The 25,195-nt window shown below is 51.3% G+C and overlaps 1 protein-coding gene and 1 non-coding gene across 3 annotated transcripts in view; both read right to left on the bottom strand.

The window, feature by feature from the left end:
* Positions 1 to 23,562, bottom strand: part of PHEX (phosphate regulating endopeptidase X-linked) — a 213,327-nt gene extending 189,765 nt beyond the window's left edge. The window contains exons 1-4 of one of the 2 annotated variants that reach the window (XM_086389324.1): positions 23,452 to 23,562; positions 21,937 to 22,161; positions 17,814 to 17,882; positions 2,267 to 2,428 (exon numbers count right to left, since the gene is read on the bottom strand). In XM_086389324.1, coding sequence (XP_086245450.1) covers positions 2,267 to 2,428; positions 17,814 to 17,882; positions 21,937 to 22,054 — 349 coding nt within the window. In that variant the 5' untranslated portion in view covers positions 22,055 to 22,161; positions 23,452 to 23,562. Of the gene's footprint in view, positions 1 to 2,266; positions 2,429 to 17,813; positions 17,883 to 21,936; positions 23,237 to 23,451 lie in introns of those variants that run through there. The other variant, XM_086389325.1, reaches the window with a different exon arrangement.
* Positions 4,669 to 4,772, bottom strand: LOC147339891 (U6 spliceosomal RNA). Its single transcript, XR_015160022.1, has one exon. It is a non-coding gene; the product is annotated as a U6 spliceosomal RNA (small nuclear RNA).
* Positions 23,563 to 25,195: the final 1,633 nt, after the last annotated feature.

The raw sequence follows: 25,195 nt of genomic DNA, 5'->3' as shown, positions 1-25,195 counted from the left end.
GAAAATATATGAAGACCTAGAAACAACTTTCTAAAGGACCATTCTGCTATATGCAACAGAAATGAGACCGTGAATACTCTTTCAACACAGTGATCTCACTTCTGGGAATTTATCCTAAGGATACATTTAGATAAGGCCATAAAGATGTGCAAACTTGGGTATTTATTATAGTGTTATTTATAATAAGGAAAGATGTCTACTGACATAATCCACATCTATGAGGAATACATCATTTGTTAAAGCAGCTGATGGAGCAGCATGCATAATATCAGCTATTTTTATTTTTTAAATATATGGCTGTGCATATGACATTATGCATATGTATCCACACGTGGGGGAAAAACCTGGGAAGATATATACCCAACTGCTTTATTAGCAGGTATTTCTAGGAGTGGATTTAAGTGTGACTTTCTTTTTACTTTTTGCATGCTATTTTTGCTCCTTTTTATTTTCATAATTAAGCTTAGAAATAACAGTTTCTCATTTTTAAAAGTAGAAAAAAAAAAAAACTTGTGCTGCTCTTAACAATTTACTCTCATTTTTATTAATTTTAGCCCACATACAGTATCCTCCTCAAACAAAACCCATCGATACTGATTTTAGTTTTTACAGTAAGATGTTCCCAGAAATTCTTTAAATTTTAACAGCTTCATGCCCTGAAGATAGGAATCTTTGGTCTATAACTAATACAAAACGATCATCTTCTGGAAATACTTTTTCTTATCCTTCAGTGATACATCTGCTTATTGGATTGTGTGTAGGCACACATCTTTCTGTCTGGGAAGAAAATAAGCCAGAGAAGGGAGATAGGAAACAGGCAAGAATGGTGGGTAAAGGACCAACACAAGTTAATATCCTACAGGGAAATAAGTCTTAGTAAATTCACTCTTCAAGGTTCTATTTACAGTGCCATAGCACAGGAATATCACCTGTTGGGTTATGGGAAAACTCTGACATTCTTCCAAATTCCCACTTACAACTTATGAAGACTAAGTTTCAGCCTTCTAGTATAAAATATAAGTCCATATGGTTTATATCTAATTGTGAAATTTAAGCACATTTTTCCTTACAATTTACAATGTGTGTTAGTTGCTTCGTCGTGTCTGACTCTGTGACCCCATGGACTGTAGCCTACCAGGCTCCTCTGTCCATGGGATTCTCCAGGCAAGAATACTGGAGTGGATTGCCATTTCCTTCTCCAGGGGATCTTCCTGACCCAGGGATCGAACCCAGGTCTCCTGCATTGCAGGCAGATTCTTTAGTATCTGAGCTATAGGGAAGTCCCTATAACTGACAATAGGTATTTAATTATTCTGCCAATGATTTTGGATGTTATATACATAAATTGATACATACTTAACTTTTATTAAAATTGATTAAATTAATTCTTAAAATCTTAGGGGAAAGGATATGGAGGAAAAATAAAAATGATTATTCTCAAAATTTTTCAGGAATTCTTTTAGATGTGCTACTGAATGCTAGCTGTATGGCATAATTCAGTTATAAGAAAGTGAAAATGGCATAATTCAGTCATAAGAAAGTGAAAAAAATACCATTTTTGCCTTCTCAAAACAATCACCTTACTTGGCCTTCAAAATCTCCCTATTTCCATCCTGAAGTGCTTTTCTCCAACAGCTCAGCATAAAAATTAGATCAACTGTGAGCAGAAGATCCTCTAGCAAAAGACATTTCCAACTTTTGAAGAGCATGTGTGCATGCAGGCGTATGTGAGTATGTGTGTGTGAGCTTGTCATTGTTTGAGAGGCCATGGGAGAAAGGACAGTCTCCCCAGAGTCAACTTAGCATTTAACAGGAACAATATGACAAATACAAGGTCATCCAGAGTTCTCAAAAGTTATGTCAAAAGACAATGAAGTGTTAAGTACATGTTGTAAACCATGAAAATCCAGGACACAATGAGCAAGTGATGAAGTTTGCTCTGAACATAACAGACAAATGAGTATACTGATATAACATGATTTTCATTAACTATTCCTTTGCTCCCAACCTCAATCAAATGCTATTTATCCTTCAGCAGCAAAACTTACTACTATCAAATGTGTACATGAGCTATGCCAGGCTTGCACTGAGATCTGAGAGACTGGAATTCTATAACTTTCCTTCCAATATTCCTTTTTTAAAAATCTTAGAAATGAATTTAGTATAGTTAAAAAGTGAGCAGCCATGCTTCAAATCCAAAACTATGTTTTTCTTGTCAAATATTGCTCTCTGTAAAGTGCATCACCAAACCCCAGCAGAAACTTACCCTTCAACTTGAGGTCGACATTACGTCTGAGCCAAGGATAAATCCCATAGCTTGGCATATCTTCAGGAATTGGATTACTGTGTATCCAGCCATCACAAGCAAACCGGAAGAAATTATCACAAGGGTCCACAGACAGATTTACTTTACTTAAGATGGAAGCAGCTATTTAAAAAGAAAATCATAGGATTAATGACAAGCACTGAACATTGTGTACTGGTCTCTTCCAAATTAAACAACAATTTCATATCAACCAGTTCCCAAGCCTTGGTTTTCACATTTCCCTTCAAATGACTCCCTGAATCAACTTTGTCATATTAAACTACTACATTCAGACCGTGTGGGTAAAAGTTTGGTGGTAATATTGTTATTGGTTTTTGCAGGACCACCCCTAACATCTGTTTCAGCAATACAAACAGAGTGTACAGGTAAACTGTCTGGCAGAATGCATGTGACATTTCCTTCAATTCTTCTGCAAGGTGACTTTGCTACTCTTTCCACCAGCATCTATTTCCCCTGCCTTGAATCTGGGCTGGCCTTATAACTTGCTTTGACCAGAAGAAAATGGCAGGGCAAGTTTTCATGAGTTTCAAAGCTAAGCCTTAAGAGGCCTTTCATCTTCCACATTAAATCCCTTTGAATGGAGCCCTGAGACTGCCCTCTGAAGAGGAGGAGGTAAGGCCACATGAAGAAAAACCAAGCCACCACCAATGGCCAGGCATGTGATTGAGACTATCATGGACCTTTCAGGCCAGGCAAGCCTCCAGCTGAATGCAGCTATATGAATGAGCCTAAGACAATCTCCACAGAGGAACCCCACCAAACCCAAATCATCATAAGAAATATTAAACCACTCATTTCAGGCCTTTAAGGTTTGGGGTGGTTTGTTCCACAACAAAGACTAACTGAAACAGAGGCCCACACACAAAATCTAAACGTTGAAAAGATCTATTTACAATATATTCATACTTTCATAAAGACCTGGAGGGCCAGGTATGGATTCTTAAACCCCTTGACATTTAGGGAAGCTCTCAGAGAAGTGAACCCCTGGAAGAGATCCAAAGAGGCCCTGAAAGGAAGCTTGGGGCCATCTTAGAGGGGATTCTGGGTTGCAGAAGGAGAGGGCTGTTGCTTTGGCCCCACAGACTCCTTGTCCAGGGGAGAGGCGTGGCCAGAGCAGGGCAAAGAGGAACTTTCTAAATGAGGGGCCCAAGGCAGACGCCACTCTTGCCCAAGTCTAGGGGCAGAACTGGCTATCTGTATAAGTTAACAGAAAGACACAATAGACTGATCTGCCATTTTTTCCTTTCTTAAAGCCACACTCAATTACATATGGAAGATAATCAGTAGGAAGTTTGTGCATAGCTAAATATGTATCCATGAGCTTAAAAAAAAAAAATCTTTCATTACAAGATGAGAAGGTCCCCAAATTCCTAATACTAAACTCCAACTCTCTTTCAACTGCTGGCTACCACTCTAACCTAAAGATATGCACCAAATCATTTTTTTAAGGGCAGCCAATATTTTAATGACATTGGAAAGATGACATCCTGGGTGATTTTTATCCTTAATTAATGCCAGAATACATTTATGTTTGAAGTAATGGAAACCCAATGAGTTTTCAGCTAAACATGAATGACTAGCCAAAAAAGTATAATCTGCATAAATGTAGATACGCATACTACAGTTTGGTTATGTGTGGTTCTTCCAGGTTTAAAAGTAAGGCTACTTATTTCCTTAGCCTAGACATTCTATGAACATTTCAAACAGCTTTATGTCTTCAATGAAGTGACTAATATACAAGCATCCTAATAGCTACAGAAATTCAAATTCCCCACCACTCTCAATCCTTCCACACACTGCCCCAAGAAGCAAAAAAAAAAAAAGTGGTTTAGAATCTAAGTTTGGCAAAGTTTAAATTAACTTAACATTTTTATCTTTCTTTTTTAATTAATTATTTTAATTGGAGGCTAATTACTTTACAATATCATAGTGGTTTTTGCCATACATTGACATGAATCAGCCATGGGTGTACATGTGTTCCCCATCCTGAACCCCCTCCATCTTCCCTCCCCATCCCACCCCTCAGGGTCATCCCAGTGCACCAGCCTTGAGCACCCTGTCTCATGCATCAAACCTGGACTGGCGATCTATTTCACATATGGTAATATACATATTTCAATGCTATTCTCTCAAATCATCCTACCCTTGCCTTCTCCCACAGAGTCCAAAAGTCTGTTCTTTACATCTGTGTCTCTTTTGCTGTCTCACATATAGGGTCATCATTACCATCTTTCTAAATTCCATATATATGCGTTAATATACTGTATTGGTGTTTTTCTTTCTGACTTACTTCACTCTGTATAATAGGCTCCAGTTTCATCCACCTCATTAGAACTGGCCCAAAAAATATGGAATGCTTCACAAACTTGTGTATCATCCTTGTGCAGGGGCCATGCTAATCTCTGTATCATTCCAATTTTAGTATATGTGCTGCCAAAGCGAGCACAATATTTTTATCTTTCAAAATTAATTAGGTTGCCTCCAATTACAATTTTTGTTTCTGCTACTATTTCATCACTAATATGTAATATGCAAATATGTTAGGACACAAAGTTTTCATTTTAGTTTATATTTATGGTTAATCGGGCTCTGCAGTCACAGGATGAATCTGCTGTGTGACACCTCAGGGACATGGATCACAGAAGTTTCAGTCCCATACAATATTCACGTAAGCACACTGTTTACTGGCTACCTTCCCAAATCCCCCAGCCCCAAACCCTCAAATGTATCCCATCTCCTCAGTATTCTTGCAGGTATCTAAACTGCAAGATCAGCTCTGACCTCAGTCCTGATACAAAGTGGAGAATACATCACTCACACTGAATTTGGAACTGAGCCCACTAAGTGGAAAAACTCCAGCTACAGCCTCTCAATTCATCATTCACAGTTCACAGCTGGGCACAGGGTTGCACTTTATACAGAGGAGCTGTGACTCAAAATTGCAAGGGACCATAATTGTCAAGACACCAAAACTCCTTTCCCCCTACTCAGTTCATGGATAAAACTCAGAGAGTCTTCTTTTAATAAAAGAAATACGATGACAAAGAAACTCTGCGAAATGCCAGGCTATGTAGTCCCTCAAGTCATCACATACAAGACAAATTGTTATTCGGTCTCCAGCTAGCATTTGTGTAGTAGAGGTGGAGGCACTACTTCTTATACCAGCCTGACTTCTTAAAGTTTAACCAGGGCTAAAAGGGGTGGGGTGGGTGGTAACAATGAAGTCACTAATACTGAGCAGTTTCCCTCTGTGCCAGGAACTATGCTAAGCCCTTCTCAGGCAGTGTAGCCTCATCACATACTCTAGACCCAGACCACCTGATTTTGAATGCCAACACCACCATGCAATAACTATGCAACCTTAGCCTCTCTGTATTTTAGTTTCCTCATCTGTAAAATGGGGTAATAAAAGCACCACATAGGATTTTCATGAGAATTAAATGAGTACGTGTAAAGCACTTAGAAAAGTGTCAGGCACACTGCCAAATAAATACAGTTGCCAGATAAAGTACAGAATACCTAGTGAAATTTGCATTTCATATAAATGACTACTTTTATAGTGCAAGTACTACCAAATATTTCATGGGACATACTTGTACCAAAAAAAAAAAAATTTGTCATTGTATATCTGCAATTCAAATTTAACTGGGCATCCTGAATGTATGCATGTAGCTAAATCTGGCAACCATACATACAAATTTGCTATTACAATTTCACAAACACTCATGCTAAACTCTTGACGCCAGATGTTTCAGAGCTCATAGAGTCTAGAAAAGCAATGCAATGCATAAACCACAGATGATATAATACTGCCAGCAATGTCTGAAGTAGCACTCCTGAAGCAAACACATTAATAATTCTATAGGGAACAGTGCGCATTCTCTGAAGACGGATGAATAATGCCTAAAACAGCCTCACATGAGTTAAGATACAGTTCTGCCATCACAAGAATTGACGCCAGGTCCTATCTTGCCAACTGAGTTACAATGCTCTCTGAGTAAGGGGTAAAGGGGAAGACATCATGGACCTCAACTTCTCGTACTAACACCATCATTATTTTCTTCTATTCTCATAACCAGCATGATAAATTAAAAACTCTTCCCTGGTGGCTCAGTAGGAAAGAATCTACCTGCCAACGCAGGAGAACTGGGTTCAATCCCTGATCGGTAACATCTCACATGCTACAAAGCAATTAAGCCCTGTGGGCCACGACGACTGAGCCTGTGCTCTGTAATGAGAAGCCACCACAATAAGTCCACTCGTCACAACTAGAGAGGAACCTCTGTGCTCCACAACTAGAGAAAGTCCATGGGAAGTAATAAAGGCCCAGTGCAGAAAAAAAAAATTCTTTTTCCCATTTTACAGATTGTGAAACTGAGTCATAGGTGGGTTTATGTATTTAGCCCAGATCAGCCTTCGAACTAAAGTTAGCCTCTCTGCTCCTATCCACTACCACCACTATCATTAACAAATCCTTTTCTTGTTTCCTCACTTCTTTGTATTCTTTCTCCGTTATTCTGAAAGAGGGATTAGGATGTGACTAGAAAAGAGAAGTAAGGAAAGATGGCACCTCAGAAAATATGGCAGCTGTTTGCAAAATGCCCAAAACGCCCTTCTCCCAAACATCATCCTTCAAGCAACACAAGCACGCGGCCCCGAGGCAGGCACGTGACGCACGTGATGCACATGGTGCCGAGGCAGGCACGTGATGCACGCACGCGGCGCCGAGGCATGCATGTGATGCACGCACACGGCGCCGAGGCAGGCACGTGACGCACACGGTGCCAAGGCAGGCACGTGATGCACGCTTGCGGCGCCGAGGCACACACGTGAGCACGTGATGCACACGGCAGCGAGGCAGGCACGTGATGCACGTGGCCCCGAGGCATGCACGTGATGCACGCACGCGGCGCCGAGACACGCACGTGACGCAAACGGCACCGAGGCGGGCACGTAATGCACACACGCGGCGCCGAGGCAGGCACGTGACGCACGCACGCGGCACCGAGGCACGCACGTGACGCACACGGCGCGGGGGCAGGCCGTTATGCACGCACCCGGCGCCAAGGCACGAACATGACGCACACACCGCCAAGGCACGCACGTGACGCACACGGCGCCGAGGCACGCACGTGACGCACACGGCGCCGAGGCACGCACATGACGCACGTGACGCACACGGCGCCGAGGCACGCATGTGACGCACCCGGCGCAGAGGCAGGCACGTGACGCACACGGCGCCGAGGCACGCATGTGACGCGCCCGGCGCGGAGGCACGCACGTGACGCACCCGGCGCCGAGGCACGCACGTGACGCACGTGACGCAGACGGCGCCGAGGCACGCACGTGACGCACCCAGCGCCGAGGCACGCACGTGACGCACCCGGCGCCGAGGCACGCACGTGACGCACCCGGCGCCGAGGCACGCACGTCACGCACGTGACGCAGACGGCGCCGAGGCACGCACGTGACGCACTCGGCGCCGAGGCACGAACGTGACGCATCCTGCGCCGAGGCACGCACGTAACGCACCCGGCGCCGAGGCACGCACGTGACGCACGTGACGCACACGGCGCCGAGGCACGCACGTGACGCACCCGGCGCAGAGGCAGGCACGTGACGCACGTGACGCACACGGCGCCGAGGCACGCACGTGACGCACCCGGCGCAGAGGCAGGCACGTGACGCACGTGACGCACACGGCGCCGAGGCACGCATGTGACGCACCCGGCGCCGAGGCACGCACGTGACGCACCCGGGGCCGAGGCACGCACGTGACGCACCCGGGGCCGAGGCACGCACAGGACTCACCTGGCGCCGAGGCACACACGTGACGCCCGTGACGCACACGTCGCCGAGGCACGCACGTGACGCACCCGGCGGCGAGGCACGCACGTGACGCACGCGGCGCCGAGGCACGCACGTGACGCACCCGGCGTCGAGGCACGCACGTGACGCACCCGGCGCCGAGGCACGCACGTGACGCACTTGACGCACACGGCGCCGAGGCACGCACGTGACGCACCCGGCGGCGAGGCACGCACGTGACGCACTTGACGCACTCGGCGCCGAGGCACGCACGTGACGCACCCGGCGCCGAGGCACGCACGAGACGCACCCGGCGACGAGGCATGCACGTGACGCACCCGGCGCCGAGGCAGGCAGTGAAGTACACGGCGCCGAGGCACGCACGTGACGCACTTGACGCACACGGCGCCGAGGCACGCACGTGACGCACCCGGCGGCGAGGCACGCACGTGACGCACTTGACGCACTCGGCGCCGAGGCACGCACGTGACGCACCCGGCGCCGAGGCACGCACGAGACGCACCCGGCGACGAGGCATGCACGTGACGCACCCGGCGCCGAGGCAGGCAGTGAAGTACACGGCGCCGAGGCACGCACGTGATGCACGGGACCCACACGGCGCAGAGGCACGCACGTGACGCACCCGGCGCCGAGGCACGCACGTGACGCACCCGGGGCCGAGGCACGCACAGGACTCACCTGGCGCCGAGGCACGCACGTGACGCCCGTGACGCACACGTCGCCGAGGCACGCATGTGACGCACCCGGCGGCGAGGCACGCACGTGACGCACTTGACGCACACGGCGCCGAGGCACGCACGTGACGCACCCGGCGCCGAGGCACGCACGTGACGCACTTGACGCACACGGCGCCGAGGCACGCACGTGACGCACCCGGCGCCGAGGCACGCCCACTTGACGCACACGGCGCCGAGGCACGCACGTGACGCACCCGGCGCCGAGGCACGCACGTGACGCACTTGACGCACCCGGCGCCGAGGCACGCACGTGACGCACCCAGCGCCGAGGCACGCACGTGACGCACCCGGCGCCGAGGCACGCACGTGACGCACCCGGCGCCGAGGCACGCACGTGACGCACTTGACGCACACGGCGCCGAGGCACGCACGTGACGCACCCGGCGCCGAGGCACGCACGTGACGCACCCGGCGCCGAGGCACGCACGTGACGCACTTGACGCACACGGCGCCGAGGCACGCACGTGACGCACCCGGCGCCGAGGCACGCACGTGACGCACTTGACGCACCCGGCGCCGAGGCACGCACGTGACGCACCCGGCGCCGAGGCATGCACGTGACGCACCCGGCGCCGAGGCACGCACGTGACGCACTTGACGCACACGGCGCCGAGGCACGCACGTGACGCACCCGGCGCCGAGGCACGCACGTGACGCACCCGGCGCCGAGGCACGCACGTGACGCACGTGACGCACACGGCGCCGAGGCACGCACGTGACGCACCCGGCGCAGAGGCAGGCACGTGACGCACGTGACGCACACGGCGCCGAGGCACGCATGTGACGCACCCGGCGCCCAGGCACGCACGTGACGCACCCGGGGCCGAGGCACGCACAGGACTCACCTGGCGCCGAGGCACGCACGTGACGCCCGTGACGCACACGTCGCCGAGGCACGCACGTGACGCACCCGGCGGCGAGGCACGCACGTGACGCACCCGGCACGGAAGCACGCACGTGACGCACACGGCACCGAGGCACGCACGTGACGCACCCGGCGCCGAGGCAGGCACATGACTCACGTGACGCACACGGTGCCGAGGCACGCATGTGACGCACACGGCGCCGAGGCACGCACGTGACGCACCTGGCACGGAAGCACGCACGTGACGCACACGGCACCGAGGCACGCACGTGACGCACCCGGCGCCGAGGCAGGCACATGTCTCATGTGACGCACACGGCGCCGAGGCACGCATGTGACGCACACGCCGCCGAGGCACGCACGTGACGCACCTGGCACGGAAGCACGCACGTGACGCACACGGCACCGAGGCACGCACGTGACGCACCCGGCGCCGAGGCACGCACGTGACGCACGTGACGCACACGGCGCCGAGGCACACATGTGACGCACACGGCGCCGAGGCACGCACGTGATGCACCCGGCGCTGAGGCAGGAACATGACGCACACGGCGCCGAGGCACGCACGTGATGCACGGGACGCACACGGCGCAGAGGCACGCACGTGACGCACCCGGCACCAAAGCACGCATGTGACGCACACGGCGCCGAGGCAGGCACTTGATGCACGTGACGAACACGGCGCAGACGCACGCACGTGACGCACCCGGCACCAAAGCACGCACGTGACACACACGGCGCCGAGGCAGGCACGTGATGCACAGGACGCACACGGCGCCGAGGCACGCACGTGACGCACGTGACGCACACGGCGCCGAGGCACGCATGTGACGCACGTGACGCACACGGCGCCGAGGCACGCACGTGACGCACCCGGCGCCGAGGCAGGCACGTGACGCACATGACGCACACGGTGCCGAAGCACGCACGTGACGCACACGGCACCGAGGCACGCACATGACCCGCCCAGCGCCGAAGCAGGGACGTGACGCACGTGACGCACACGGCGCCGAGGCACGCACGTGACGCGCCCGGCACCGAAGCACGCACATGACGCACACGGTGCCGAGGCACGCACATGACGCACACGGCGCCGAGGCACGCACGTGACGCACCCGGCGCCGAAGCATGCACGTGACGCACGTGATGCACACGGTGCCGAAACACCCACGTGACGCACGTGACGCACTCGGCGCTGAGGCACGCACGTGACGCACCCGGCGCCGAGGCACGCACATGACGCACCCGGCGCCGAGGCACGCACGTGACGCACGTGACGCACCCGGCGCCGAGGCACGCACGTGACCCACGTGACGCACACGGCGCCAAGGCACGTACGTGACGCACATGACGCACACGGCGCCGAGGCACGCACGTGACGCACTCGGCGCCGAGGCCCGCACGTGACGCACGTGATGCACACGGCGCCGAGGCACGCACGTGATGCACGGGACGCACACGGCGCAGAGGCACGCACGTGACGCACCCGGCACCGAAGCACGCACGTGACGCACCCGGCACCAAAGCACGCATGTGACGCACACGGCGCCGAGGCAGGCACTTGATGCACGTGACGCACACGGCGCAGACGCACGCACGTGACGCACCCGGCACCAAAGCACGCACGTGACGCACACGGCACCGAGGCACGCACATGACCCGCCCAGCGCCGAAGCAGGGATGTGACGCACGTGACGCACATGGCACCGAGGCACGCACGTGACGCGCCCGGCAGCGAAGCACGCACATGACGCACACGGCGCCGAGGCACGCACGTGACGCACACGGCGCCGAGGCACGCACGTGACGCACCCGGCGCCGAAGCACGCACGTGACGCACGTGATGCACACGGTGCCGAAGCACGCACGTGACGCACGTGACGCACTCGGCGCTGAGGCACGCACGTGACGCACCCGGCGCCGAGGCACGCACATGACGCACACGGCGCCGAGGCACGCACGTGACGCACATGACGCACCCGGCGCCGAGGCACGCACGTGACGCACGTGACGCACACGGCGCCGAGGCACGTACGTGACGCACATGACGCACACGGCGCCGAGGCACGCACGTGACGCACTCGGCGCCGAGGCCCGCACGTGACGCACGTGACGCACACGGCGCCGAGGCACGCACGTGACGCACCCGGCGCCGAGGCACGCACGTGACGCACGTGACGCACACGGTGCCGAGCACGCACGTGACGCACGTGACGCATCCGGCGCCGAGGCACGCACGTGACGCACCCGGCGCCGAGGCACGCACGTGACGCACCCGGCGCCGAGGCAGGCAGTGATGCACACGGCGCCGAGGCACGCACGTGATGCACGGGACCCACACGGCGCAGAGGCACGCACGTGACGCACCCGGCACGGAAGCACGCACGTGACGCACATGGCACCGAGGCACGCACGTGACGCACCCGGCGCCGAGGCAGGCACATGACTCACGTGACGCACACGGCGCCGAGGCACGCATGTGACGCACACGGCGCCGAGGCACCCACGTGACGCACCTGGCACGGAAGCACGCACGTGACGCACACGGCACCGAGGCACGCACATGACGCACCCGGCGCCGAGGCAGGCACATGACTCACGTGACGCACACGGCGCCGAGGCACGCATGTGACGCACACGGCGCCGAGGCACGCACGTGACGCACCTGGCACGGAAGCACGCACGTGACGCACACGGCACCGAGGCACGCACGTGACGCACCCGGCGCCGAGGCACACACGTGACGCGCGTGACGCACACGGCGCCGAGGCACGCATGTGACGCACACGGCGCTGAGGCACGCACGTGACGCACGGGACGCACACGGCACCGAGGCACGCATGTGACGCACACGGCGCCGAGGCACGCACGTGACGCACGGGACGCACACGGCACCGAGGCACGCACGTGACTCACACGGCGCCGAGGCACGCACGGGACGCACACGGCGCCGAGGCACGCACGTGACGCACCCGGCACCGAGGCACGCACGTGACGCGGGCGCCGAGGCACGCACGTGACGCACGTGACGCACACGGTGCCAAAGCACGCAGGTGACACACACGGCGCAGAGCCACGCACGTGACGCACCCGGCGCTGAGGCAGGAACGTGACGCACACGGCGCCGAGGCACGCACGTGATGCACGGGACGCACACGGCGCAGAGGCACGCACGTGACGCACCCGGCACCGAAGCACGCACGTGACGCACCCGGCACCAAAGCACGCATGTGACGCACACGGCGCCGAGGCAGGCACTTGACGCACGTGACGCACACGGCGCAGACGCACGCACGTGACGCACCCGGCACCAAAGCACGCACGTGACACACACGGCGCCGAGGCAGGCACGTGACGCACAGGACGCACACGGCACCGAGGCATGCACGTGACGCACACGGCGACGAGGCACGCACGTGATGCACGTGACGCACCCGGCGCTGAGGCACGCACGTGACGCACACGGCGACGAGGCACGCACGTGACGCACGTGATGCACACGGTGCCGAAGCACGCACGTGACGCACGTGACGCACTCGGCGCTGAGGCACGCACGTGACGCACCCGGCGCCGAGGCACGCACACGACGCACACGGCGCCGAGGCACGCACGTGACGCACGTGACGCACCCGGCGCCGAGGCACGCACGTGACGCACGTGACGCACACGCCGCCAAGGCACGCACGTGACGCACGTGACGCACACGGCGCCGAGGCACGCACGTGACGCACTCGGCGCCGAGGCCCGCACGTGACGCACGTGACGCACACGGCGCCGAGGCACGCACGTGACGCACTCGGCGCCGAGGCCCGCACGTGACGCACGTGACGCACCCGGCGCCGAGGCACGCACGTGACACACGTGACGCACACGGTGCCGAAGCACGCACGTGACGCACGTGACGCACTCGGCGCTGAGGCACGCACGTGACACACCCGGCGCCGAGGCACGCACGTTACGCACCCGGCGCCGAGGCAGGCACATGACGTACATGATGCACACGGTGCCGAAGCACGCACGTGACGCACACGGCACCGAGGCACGCACATGACCCGCCCAGCGCCGAAGCAGGGACATGACGCACGTGACGCACATGGCACCGAGGCACGCACGTGACGCGCCCGGCACCGAAGCACGCACATGACGCACACGGCACCGAGGCACGCATGTGACGCACCCGGCACCGAAGCACGCACGTGACGCACACGGCACCGAGGCAGGCACGTGACGCACATGACGCACACGGTGCCGAAGCACGCACGTGACGCACGTGACGCACCCGGCGCCGAGGCAGGCACGTGATGCACCCGGCACCAAAGCATGCACGTGACACACACGGCACCGAAGCACGCACGTGACGCACCCGGCGCCGAGGCACGCACGTGACGCACCCGGCGCCGAGGCACGCACGTGACGCACACGGCACCAAAGCACGCACGTGACGCACACGGCGCCGAGGCACGCACGTGACGCACACGGCGCCGAGGCACGCACGTGACGCACCTGGCGCCGAGGCACGCACGTGACGCACACGGCGCCGAGGCAGGCACGGGACGCACACGGCGCCGAGGCAGGCACGGGACGCACGTGACGCACACGGTGCCGAGGCACGCACGTAACGCACCCGGCACCAAAGCACGCACGTGACACACACGGCACCGAGGCACGCACGTGACGCACACGGCGCCGAGGCATGCATGTGACGCACCCGGCGCAGAGGCACGCACGTGACGCATGTGACGCACACGGCGCCGAGGCACGCAAGTGACGCACCCGGCACTGAAGCACGCACGTGACGCACACGGCGCCGAGACATGCACGTGACGCACGTGACGCACACGGCGCCGAGGCAGGCACGAGACGCACGTGACGCACACGCCGCCGAGGCACGCACGTGACGCACACGTCACAGAGGCACGCACGTGACGCACCCGGGGCCGAGGCACGCACGTGATGCACGGGACGCACACGGCGCCGAGTCAAGCACGTGACGCACACGGCGCCGAGGCATGCACGTGGCGCACCCGGCACCGAGGCACGCACGCGACGCACGGCGCCGAGGCACGCACCTGACGCACCCGGCGCCGAGGCACGCACGTGACGCACGTGACGCACACGGTGCCGAAGCATGCACCTGACGCACGTGACGCACCCGGCGCTGAGGCACGCACGTGACGCACCCGGCGCCGAGGCACGCACGTGACGCACCCGGCGCCGAGGCACACACGTGACGCACCCGGCGCCGAGGCAGGCACGTGACGCACGTGACGCACACGGCGCCGAAGCACGCACGTGATGCGCACGGCACCGAGGCACGCACGTGACGCACCCGGCACCGAAGCACGCACGTGACGCACACGGCACCGAGGCACGCACGTGACGCACTCGGCACTGAGGCAGGCACGTGACGCGCCGGGCGCCGAGGCAGGCACGTCACGCACGTAACGCACACGGTGCCGAGGCTCGCACGTGAGGCACCCGGCACCGAAGCATGCACGTGACGCACCTGGCACCGAGGCAGGCACGTGACGCACCGGGCACCGAGGCAGGCACGTCACGCACGTAACGCACACGGCGCCGAGGCACGCACGTGATGCACGGGACGCACAGGGCACCGAGGCATGCACGTGACGCACGTGACGCACACGGCGCCGAGGCACGCACGTGACGCACCCGGCGCCGAGGCACGCACGTGACGCACCCGGCGCCGAGGCACGCACATGACGCACACGGCACCTAAGCACGCACGTGACGCACACGGCACCGAGGCACGCACGTGACGCACCCGGCGCCGAGGCAGGCACGTGATGCACGTGACGCACACGACGCCGAGGCACGCACGTGATGCACGTGACGCACACGGCGCCGAGGCACGCACGTGACGCACGTGACGCACACAGCGCTGAGGCACGCACGTGATGCACGTGACGCACACAGCGCTGAGGCACACACGTGACGCACACGGCGCCGAGGCAGGCACGTGATGCACGCACAGGGCGCCGAGGCAGGCGCGTGACGCACGCACGCGGCGCCGAGGCACGCACGTGACGCACATGACGCACGCACGCGGCGCCGAGGCAGGCGCGTGATGCACACACGCGGCGCCGAGGCAGGCACGCGCACACAGCAAGGCTTACACTAAAAACAGCTAGCAAGGGAAACAAGCTGTCAGGAAGCAACCGGATCAGTTTCATTCTTCAGGCTTTACTTTTTCATTATTGTGATTTGTAGTAGAGACAAAACTCATGAAATAACTGGTACTCTATACAAAAACTCAAGTAAACTCAAATTGAAAGTTTGAGTTCAAAAATGTAAATTTCACACATCTGTGAGACCCGTTCCCTAGCCAAAGCACAAAGGGACGTCAGGTCTAAAAGCTGTCCTCTGATAATCCTACCTGGTCCTTCACCCTTCTCCAGGTCACCCTCGCTCCACTGGAGAAAACCCTGGGTCATCTGCTCTGCTGGGAACAAGAAAGGATCTGGGAATTTGCACTTTTTTTTCACCCTTTCTGGGATAAGATTAAAAAGCTGCAACAGTTGTCTAGTCACTAGACTCCAGTAGGTCTAATGTTATGAAAAAACAGAGCAAGACAGGACTAGGATCCAAGAAAGTTACCTGGCATGGCCTCTAGCGCACGGGCACAGATGGACAGGAGCCAGACATGAACTTGAAGCCCAGCCCTGTCGCTAACTCAGATTGTGACCCTTAGCAAGCTATTTAGCTTTTGGAAGCCTACATTTCCTCATCTGCAGTTGGGCCAGGTGATAGCACCAACTTCATGGGGTTCTTATGAAGATTTTATGAGATGGTACATGTAAGTCACAGAACATATTGCCTGGTTAAAATGTGTGTGTGTTTAACTTAAGAATGAGCCAAAAAAAAAAAAAAGAGAGAATATACTGGTGGTTGTCAAGGAGTGTGGGATTAGCAGATGTAAACTATTTTACATACAGGATGGTTAACAGGGTCCTACTGTATAGCACAGGGAACTAAATTCAGTGATGGTGGTGGTTTAGTTGCTAAATTGTGTCCAACTCTTGTGACCCCATGGGCTGTAACCTGCCAGGCTCCTCTATCCCTGGGACTTCCTAGGTAAGGATACTAGGCTTGCTTGCCATTTCCTTCTCCCGGGGATCTTCCCAACCCAAGGATCCAACTCAGGTCTCTTTAACTGCAGGCAGATTCTTTACCAATTGAACCCCCAGGGAAGACTGTGATAAACTATGATGGAAAAGAATGTATATATATATCAGTTTAGCTCAGTCGTGTCCGACTCTTTGCCACCCCATGAATCGCAGCACGCCAGGCCTCCCTGTCCATCACCAACTCCCGGAGTTCACCCAGACTCATATCCATCAAGTCAGTGATGCCATCCAGCCATCTCTATATTGTGTGTGTGTGTGTGTGTGTGTGTAGTGTATAGTATAGTGTATATATATATATATATACACACTATATATAGTGTGTGTGTGTGTGTGTGTGTGTGTGTGTGTATAGTATAACTGAGTTGCTGTACAGCAGTAATTAACACATTGCAATTCACCTAAACTTCAGTTTTAAAAGTTTTTAAAAAGGACTGTAATAACATATATATCTAACCTAGTATCTTTGTATAAATCCTCAGAGTTTAAAAGCCCTTTTACCTATGTCTTTTCCATTTTAATCAATGCCGCTGCCAAAAATCTAAGTATTTCCTTGATTCTCTGTATTTTTTTACAGCCCACATCCAGCTAAGGTAATAGGAATGTCGATAGTCTCTGTCTTCAGGTTTTAAGAAAGGCCATTCAGTCTTCCACACCCCTTTCTGATTTCCTTATAATGACTTGGAATACTGCACAGCTGTTTTATTGCAAGAAAAAAAAAAAAAGAACAGGAAACCTATGTTCCACAACTTCACACCAAGACTTGAAAGTAAAGTTAAAATTTCATCAGAATTGCATTTCATACTTGGTAAACCTCAAACAAGCAAAATACTAAAAATACCACCTGTTTTCTCTTCCATTCCCCAAGGTACCATAATTATAACTTGACACAGGGTGGAAAACTGACTTACCAGCTTCGATGCATTCTGGCTTCAGGCAGTACTCTGGTTTAGCATGGAGACTTAAGAAACCTTGACTCACTGAAAAAACAGACCAAAATAAATGACTGGCTTGCAACAGACCACCAACAGGTAACCCACTGTGAGGCACACTTGTGAGACGTTTGATATCTATTCATCCTTCCCTGTATTGACACCACATTCAAAAATCCACTTGGCTCATTGTCACAGAACCAGACTCTGGTCACTAGCTAAGCAACCTTGGTGAGACTCTTGGTTGCTCCCAAACTTGGTTTGCTTGAACGTGAAGACAAGTGGGCACAACTAGACCCATGCTTCTTAGAGTGGGGTCCCAGGGGCAAAGGCAGCACAGCAACATCACCTGGGAGCTAATGAGAAATGCAGATGACCAAGCCCTACCCTGACCTTCAGACTCACAAACTCTGGGGTTGGGGCCCAACCATCCTCCTTTTATTTATTTAATTTTAGTCTATCTATTTGCTTATGGCTTTACCGGGTCTTCAGTGCTTTGCATGGGCTTTCTCTAGAGAGTTGCAGTGAGTGGGGGCTACTCTCAAGTTGTGGTGCATGGTCTTCTCATTGCAGTGGCTTCTCTTGTTGAGTGGCACAGTCTCTAGGTGTATGGGCTTCAATAGTTGTGGCACAGGGACCTAGTTGCCTCACAGCATCTGAGATCTTTCTGGACCAGGGATCAAACCCGTGTCCCCTGCATTGGCAGGCAGACTCTTAACCTCTGGTCCACCAGAAAAGTCCCATTTGCATTTTAACAAGCCCTCCATGTTATTCTGATGCACACTCAAGTTTGAGAACCATTTGGTTAAATAATCCCTAAAGTCTCTATCTCCGATTATCTGTGGTTTAAGTCTAATCATTTCACTTTTTGTTTACAACTACATTCTCATTTTAGTGATGGGAAAATTGAAAGTTATAGATTGTGTCATTTGGACTAAATCCAGAGCTGAAGGAGAAAGCTAGCATATGTGGCATTTAAAGTTCTGCATCTTATCTAAACCATTCATACAGATACAGCCCATAAAAGGAGGAAGAGTAACAGAGATTTTTTTTCGGTCAAGAGAATCATTATCTGCCTGTCCTGTACTCCACACCCACCTCCCACCAGGCCCAGCCCAGCTACCACACAGATACAGCTTGGTGGACCAAGTTTCCAACTACTTCCACCAAAACAAAACCAAACAGAAACCCTACAAGACCTAAGTAGCTTTTCACCAATGGCTTCATTTCCCCCACCTGGCTGGCAACTTTCAGCAAATGTTTGGAGGGGTGCCCTGTTCATAAACTTCACGTGGCACCTGGACGTTAGCAGATATGAGTTTAGACTTTGAAAATATTTGTGGTAGCCAAGGAAATTGTGGGGAATTCATTATTGCTGTACTCTGTGAGCAGAAATAAGGAATCATTTGGAAATGTGGCCGTGGGGAGATGGAAGGTAGAGGGTGAAAGGAGGCCAAGCCCTTTCAAGGCATCCTCAGCAGAGGAAAAGTATCCCTATGTTTCTGCTAGAGATGAAAGACCTATACATCACCTGCCAGTGTGGCAATTTGTGTTATTTATTAACCCACATTCTAAGAGGAGCCTGCTTTGTCTTTGTTCTTTTCTCTGCTGCCATCCTCCAGTCTTTTTACCTGTGTTACATTAAACATTCAAGAAAATTGCTTATGAAACAAACATCTCAGGCCTATTTTTAAGAAAAGAAGTATCTTAAAGTTATATTTTGATTTCTTTAGAAATCAAAAAAAGTAAAAATATATATGTGGAGCATAACAATTAGCATGAAATATTTCAATATGCCTTGGTGATTGAACCATAAATTTTTCCCTTCAGTCTATTACTATATGTTTACCAAATTTTCTTTAATGAGCATGTCTTTTTTTAATGTGGAAAAAGAAAGTTTATTGTAAATAATAATACTTTAACATTCTGGACAATACCTTCTTGATACTAACCTTATTTTATTTTAGAAAAAATATAATAAAATAATTAAAGACTTATTCCTTTCAAGATACAAACTTCCAGTTATAAAATAAATAGGTCATGTGGTAACATATAGCCTGGTAACCATAGTAACACTATATTGTATATCTGGAAGTTGATAAGAGAGTAGATCTTAAAAGTTCTCACCACAAGAAAAAATATAATTTGACAAAAATACCATTTCTTTTTAAATTTCAGAGCGTGCAACTACTTAAAAGCAAATGTCTCTGAATGTATACATCCAAATGGACATGGCCACCTGAAGCAATACTTCTCAAACTTTAATTTGAAAATGAATCATCTGGGAATCTTGTGAAAAATGCAGGTTCTGAATCAGTAGGTCTGGGGTGGGGCTCTGGCTCCCAAGTAATGCGGATGCTGCTGGTCCACGGACCACACTTGGGAGTAGTGAAGACTGAGGGAGAATTATTCTCTAACATCATTACACCTTCTGTTAAAGATTCAAAGTGAGAGAGAGCCAAGTTATCGGGCACATTGGAAAGTTATTTTTTTCTATTTTATGTAGGCCTCCTTACCCATAATAGCATCAACTGGCTTGATGAATTTTACTGTGCTTGAAAAACTTTAGAGCTGATCCCAAAGGATCATCTTCTCTCAAAGAACAAAGATTTGGAATCCCCTAATTCTAATGGTTAGGACTCCGCATGGCAGAGGGCCTGGGTTCGATCCCTGGTTGGGGGACTAATATCCCACAAGCTGAATGGTGTGGAAAAAAAAAATGCTGCCATCAAGAATATTCTAATAATATGCTACAGCCTCAGAACTCCCATAAGAGTGGGAGGAATTTCAAAGAAGCTTCAAGCAGCAGTAACATCATTAAAAAGAGAACATATTTTTACATAAACAATAATCACTTGGATTTGTAAGTTTGGGAGTATTTGCAAAACACTGATAGTCTAACTTTGTAGTCACTTCTCACCTAGTGCATAGTCCTTGACATTATCATTTTTCCCCCAGTTGTGAATTTCAGGATAGGACACTTGCCTAAACCCCAAGTGCCAAGAAATCTCACAACACTTTTCAAAAGCCTCAAGTTCAGTTGCAGGAATAGGAGATTCAGCGATAAGCCCATCTAATTCCCTAAATCTTCAGCCACAGAAAACATGGAAAGATGGTTTGCTCATTTTAGCAGTTTTCAACCACACAACTCTAACTTTTTAATGTTTAATTACTGGCTTTCCCCTGCCAAGATAAACGTGGCCGCCTGCATCCTGCATATGCCAAGGTCTGTTTCCAGGCTTGCTACATTTCAAACAGCACCTAGACTCTGCTCAGGAAAGGGCTTGGACCTACATAATTTTCAAGCTAATGAAATAGTATAGGCCGCATGAGAAAAATACAAAGGAGAGCAAAGATTCAGAATGCCTAAAATCTTAGAACATCCCTCTCCCCTTTCTAAGATATTTCCTTCTTTCTCATAAGAATATGTTTTTATCATCATATATACTCTCTGGGAACATCATTCTCACCAACAGTCATTAAAATCAATGCATCACAATACCTTTCAAATCTTGGGAGGAAAACCTCTGTTTTCCTTCATATTAACTTTTAAATCTAATAGAAAGAGTTAAAATTTTATTCCACCAGAGTTACTAGATTGGAAAGGAATTGAAGAATACCACTAAAGGTGCATTTTTAAAGACTGATTTGTATTTTTTGAGTTAAATTTCATGAGTCATTCAGGCAAACATTGACAAAAATCAAATGGAAAGAAATTCCAGCATGGTTTGATCACAATGTAAAGTCTTTCCTCACAAAATAAATGAAAGTATCTGACTATGAATTCGTCCACACTCATTTTGCTAAATATAATGCATAATAAAATGTTTGCCTGAGGCAACCAAGTCCTCCAGCCACTCAAAGCCACTTTATACCCACTTCACATTTTGGATTATGTATTTGGTACTTGGGCATTCCTATTTATTTACCTTCCTAAAGAAAAAGCTTCCTTTCATTTGCATATTTAATAGAAACTAAGGACGCACCTACTAACAGAAGCAAACAGCCCTCCACCTGCATCCTGACAAGGTTTGCCAGAATTAAGCACAAGGAAACCACTGCACACTCACCCAGTTCCCTGGCCTCCAGCGCCCCCACTTACCTAGAAAGAGGACTATGCCCAGCACCAGGGTGCCACCAACGAACACGGCCAGGGCGATTCGAGTGCCTCTGTTGGCTGTCTTTCCGATCTCCATGCTGCTCCCTGTTTCTGCCTCCATCGGGAGAGACAGAGAGGCCAGTCAAGAAGAAAGTCGCTTTTTGTGGTTTGGTGGCTGGTCTCAAGAGTCTGTTAGGCGTTGACATCCAAGGTTCTCATGCTCTTCTACTAATGGACAGGTTAAAAAAAAAATCCCGTCAGGAAATGTCCTCTTGCCACCCTTTCTCAAATAATTCTTCACAAATGAAATGAAACCCAAAATATTGGTTGCTTTGCCTTTCCCCCTGACCAGACAAAACAAACAGTGGTTGCTTTATCTTGGTGCTCTCCCCCAGCAAAGTCCCTCTCAACCGACCGTTTGGCAGGCTCTTCTCTCAGGCGTTCCGAGTGTACATGTTTTACTATGTTGCTGAACAGATGTTTTAGCTATTTAAATGTATAGTCACTTGGGGAGGAAAACACAATTGTCTTTATCAAAACTGGATTCTTGTCAAACTCCCCCAAACCATGATAAGTTAGGTGGCAAGGATTCTTCGGACCCACTTCAAGATCTCAAAGAATCATATAATTCTTTTGCCATAAGCATTCTGCTCGCCTGAATTGTCTTCATCAAAGATATTCTTTCAGCGTGCAAGTCCCCTTTTAAAGCCTTCTAAGAGTTCCGGGGATATCCTGGAGCATTTTATTTTCGGAACTTTGTGTATGACAGCATGTGCCAAAAATCAGAGTCATAGCCCAGTGCGGTGCAAAGTAGCAATTAAGACAACCTACAGAGGCTGATGGTTTGGACTGGAACTTGTTTTTAAGGAAGAAGGAAAAGTACCTCCTTTCTGTGGTGCTAAGAATTGTAAAAAGGTGAATAAGTGTTCAAATTAAGCTTATTAGCAAGCACACAAGATATGGCAAGAGGGTTTTTCCTCGCGTGTTTTGATGAAAAGTACACCCATGTATTTTGCCCTCCAGCCCCACCACCGGTTAGTTCGTTCTTGTGTTTTCATTAAGCCCCAGTCTCAGCAGGTTCCCCAAGATGAACTCAGAGGTTATTGATTTCACTGGAAAGACTGATTAATAACTGGTTCTTTGATTTCTTGGATCATACTAACAATTTAAGTGATAAAAATCTGCTTTCTTCACGGGGCAGGGCAACTGATATTTCAATGTTATTATTATACCTGATTAAGTTTTGCTGGAGGTCATACAACAGTTTGGAGTGGAGCTGAATTCAGCTACATCTGGTAACCAGGAGACTGCTTTTCTTATACAAAACTTCTGCCCACTGCCTTAGGGGTTCATACAAAGGCTCTGCAGACAGTCCTGTAACACCTGTTACCTTACTTTCTGCTCATTGCATGCCCCTCCCCCCAAGCCAGAAAAGCACAAGCTTTTGCCCAAATTATGACATCATGGTATGTTGTAGACATTATGTGCTCATCAACTGGTGGTTTATTTTGGTGTTACCGTTCCAATAACACATCCTAGCAGGCCTTTGACTTTTAGGATGGGATCCTCCCAAGAGTTTTGGGACTTGATTCCATAATGCTTCTTAGACTGCAAGCTCCATGAGATCAGGAATCATATCTGTCAAGTTCAGTGCTGCAGCCCCATCAGCCATAGTCTCTGGCCTGCAACAGTGAAGGGAGAAATACAAGCAATGAAAATTATACCAGTCAGCTCCAGCCACTTACTCTTTAAAAACAGCTTCAGGAACCCCAGACACTAGTGTCTTTCAGCTTCCTGATTCCTTCTAGATGCTCAGATGGTAATAATACTTCACACGGATATAGCAGTTTCATATCACATTTTAATCCCATAGTAAACCTATATATGGGGCTTCCCTGGTGGCTCAGCAATAAAGAATCCACCTGCCAATGCAGGAGGCCTGGGTTCATCCCTGGGTTGGGAACATCCCCTGGAGAAGGAAATAGCAACCCACTGTAGTATTCTTGCCTGGAGAATCACATGGACGGAGGAGCCTGGTGGGCTACAGTCCACGGGGTCACAAAGAGTGGGACTGGACTGAGTGACTAAACATTAACAACAAACCTTTATACTTGCTAGCAAAGGTATTTTTCTCTCTGTTTTCCCCCAAGAATGCTGAGGTCCAAGGGCTGGCCTCTGGTGACATAGGGAAAGCTGGAAGCGGAAAGATAGCAAGGGGATCACTACCATCTCCTACGCACAGGTAAGAGGACACACTCAGAAGCACGACACCAGGACCACACCTTCCCTTTCTCCTTCCTTCTAATCTCCTCACACCTTTCCAGGTCCAGGCTGGTGATTGTGAGTTGACAACTGGAAGCCTTGGACTGGCAGTTTCCCCAAAGATGAGGGCAATTGGGACTTAGTCTGAAGCACACCTGTCCATCACATAACCACACGGATTCATTCCTGAACACTTGACTGCTCAGTGAGAAGCCTTTAAACCCAAAAGTAGTTCCATTACTTGTAATAGGAAAATTATGGTGCATGTCATCCCAAATGAAGATATGCAAATATAGATAGAAAAATGTATTAATTAAACAATGAAAATAGGTCTTTTCAAAATGTCGAAAATAAATAGTTCATATAATGTAATGAAGGTTTATTTTACCCACCAAAGGACTAAAGGAAGACATGAGAGTAGGTGGGGATTGGTAGAAGAAAGGGTACAGGTTAATCATTCATCATCAGGTGCATTCGTCATTCTGTGCCATTGTCTGCACTAATTTTTCAACCTTTTCAGAGATGATTATTTTGCTCTCAAACTGCACTTAAAAATAAAGTTGTAGCACAGAAAAAAACCTTTAGAGCAAAATAAATTCAAAGCACTGTGTACTCACAAGAGACAAAAGCAGGGATCTGCAAACTAGGGCACAAGGCCCACTGCCTGTTTTTGTAAATAAAGTTTTATTGGAACAAGGTCATGCCCATTTGTCAATGTATCATCTATGATTGCTTTCATGAAATGAAGTCAAAGTTGAGTAGTTTTGTGACACAGATGGTATGTGAGGCTTAGAATACTCTCTGGCCCTTTAAAGTTTACCAGTCCCTGAACTAACTGCTGCCTCTTCACCTCACCTACATGGCGCACATAAACAAAGCAAAATTGTCACTGCCCACATTTGACCTGCTTCTGAAAATCATTCTACTTGATATTCTGTAAATACAAGCTGTTGTGTCAAGGAAATTGGCCAATGTGTCTATGCCTGAAATTGTAATATTG

The sequence above is a fragment of the Bos grunniens genome, chromosome X, assembly GCF_055505025.1.
Source record: "Bos grunniens cultivar Pamir isolate PY7600 chromosome X, Bosgru_T2T1.0, whole genome shotgun sequence".
In the NCBI taxonomy this organism is placed as follows: domain Eukaryota; kingdom Metazoa; phylum Chordata; class Mammalia; order Artiodactyla; family Bovidae; genus Bos; species Bos grunniens.
Note: the sequence above shows the minus strand (reverse complement) of the source record. Positions and strands in the feature narration are given on the sequence as shown.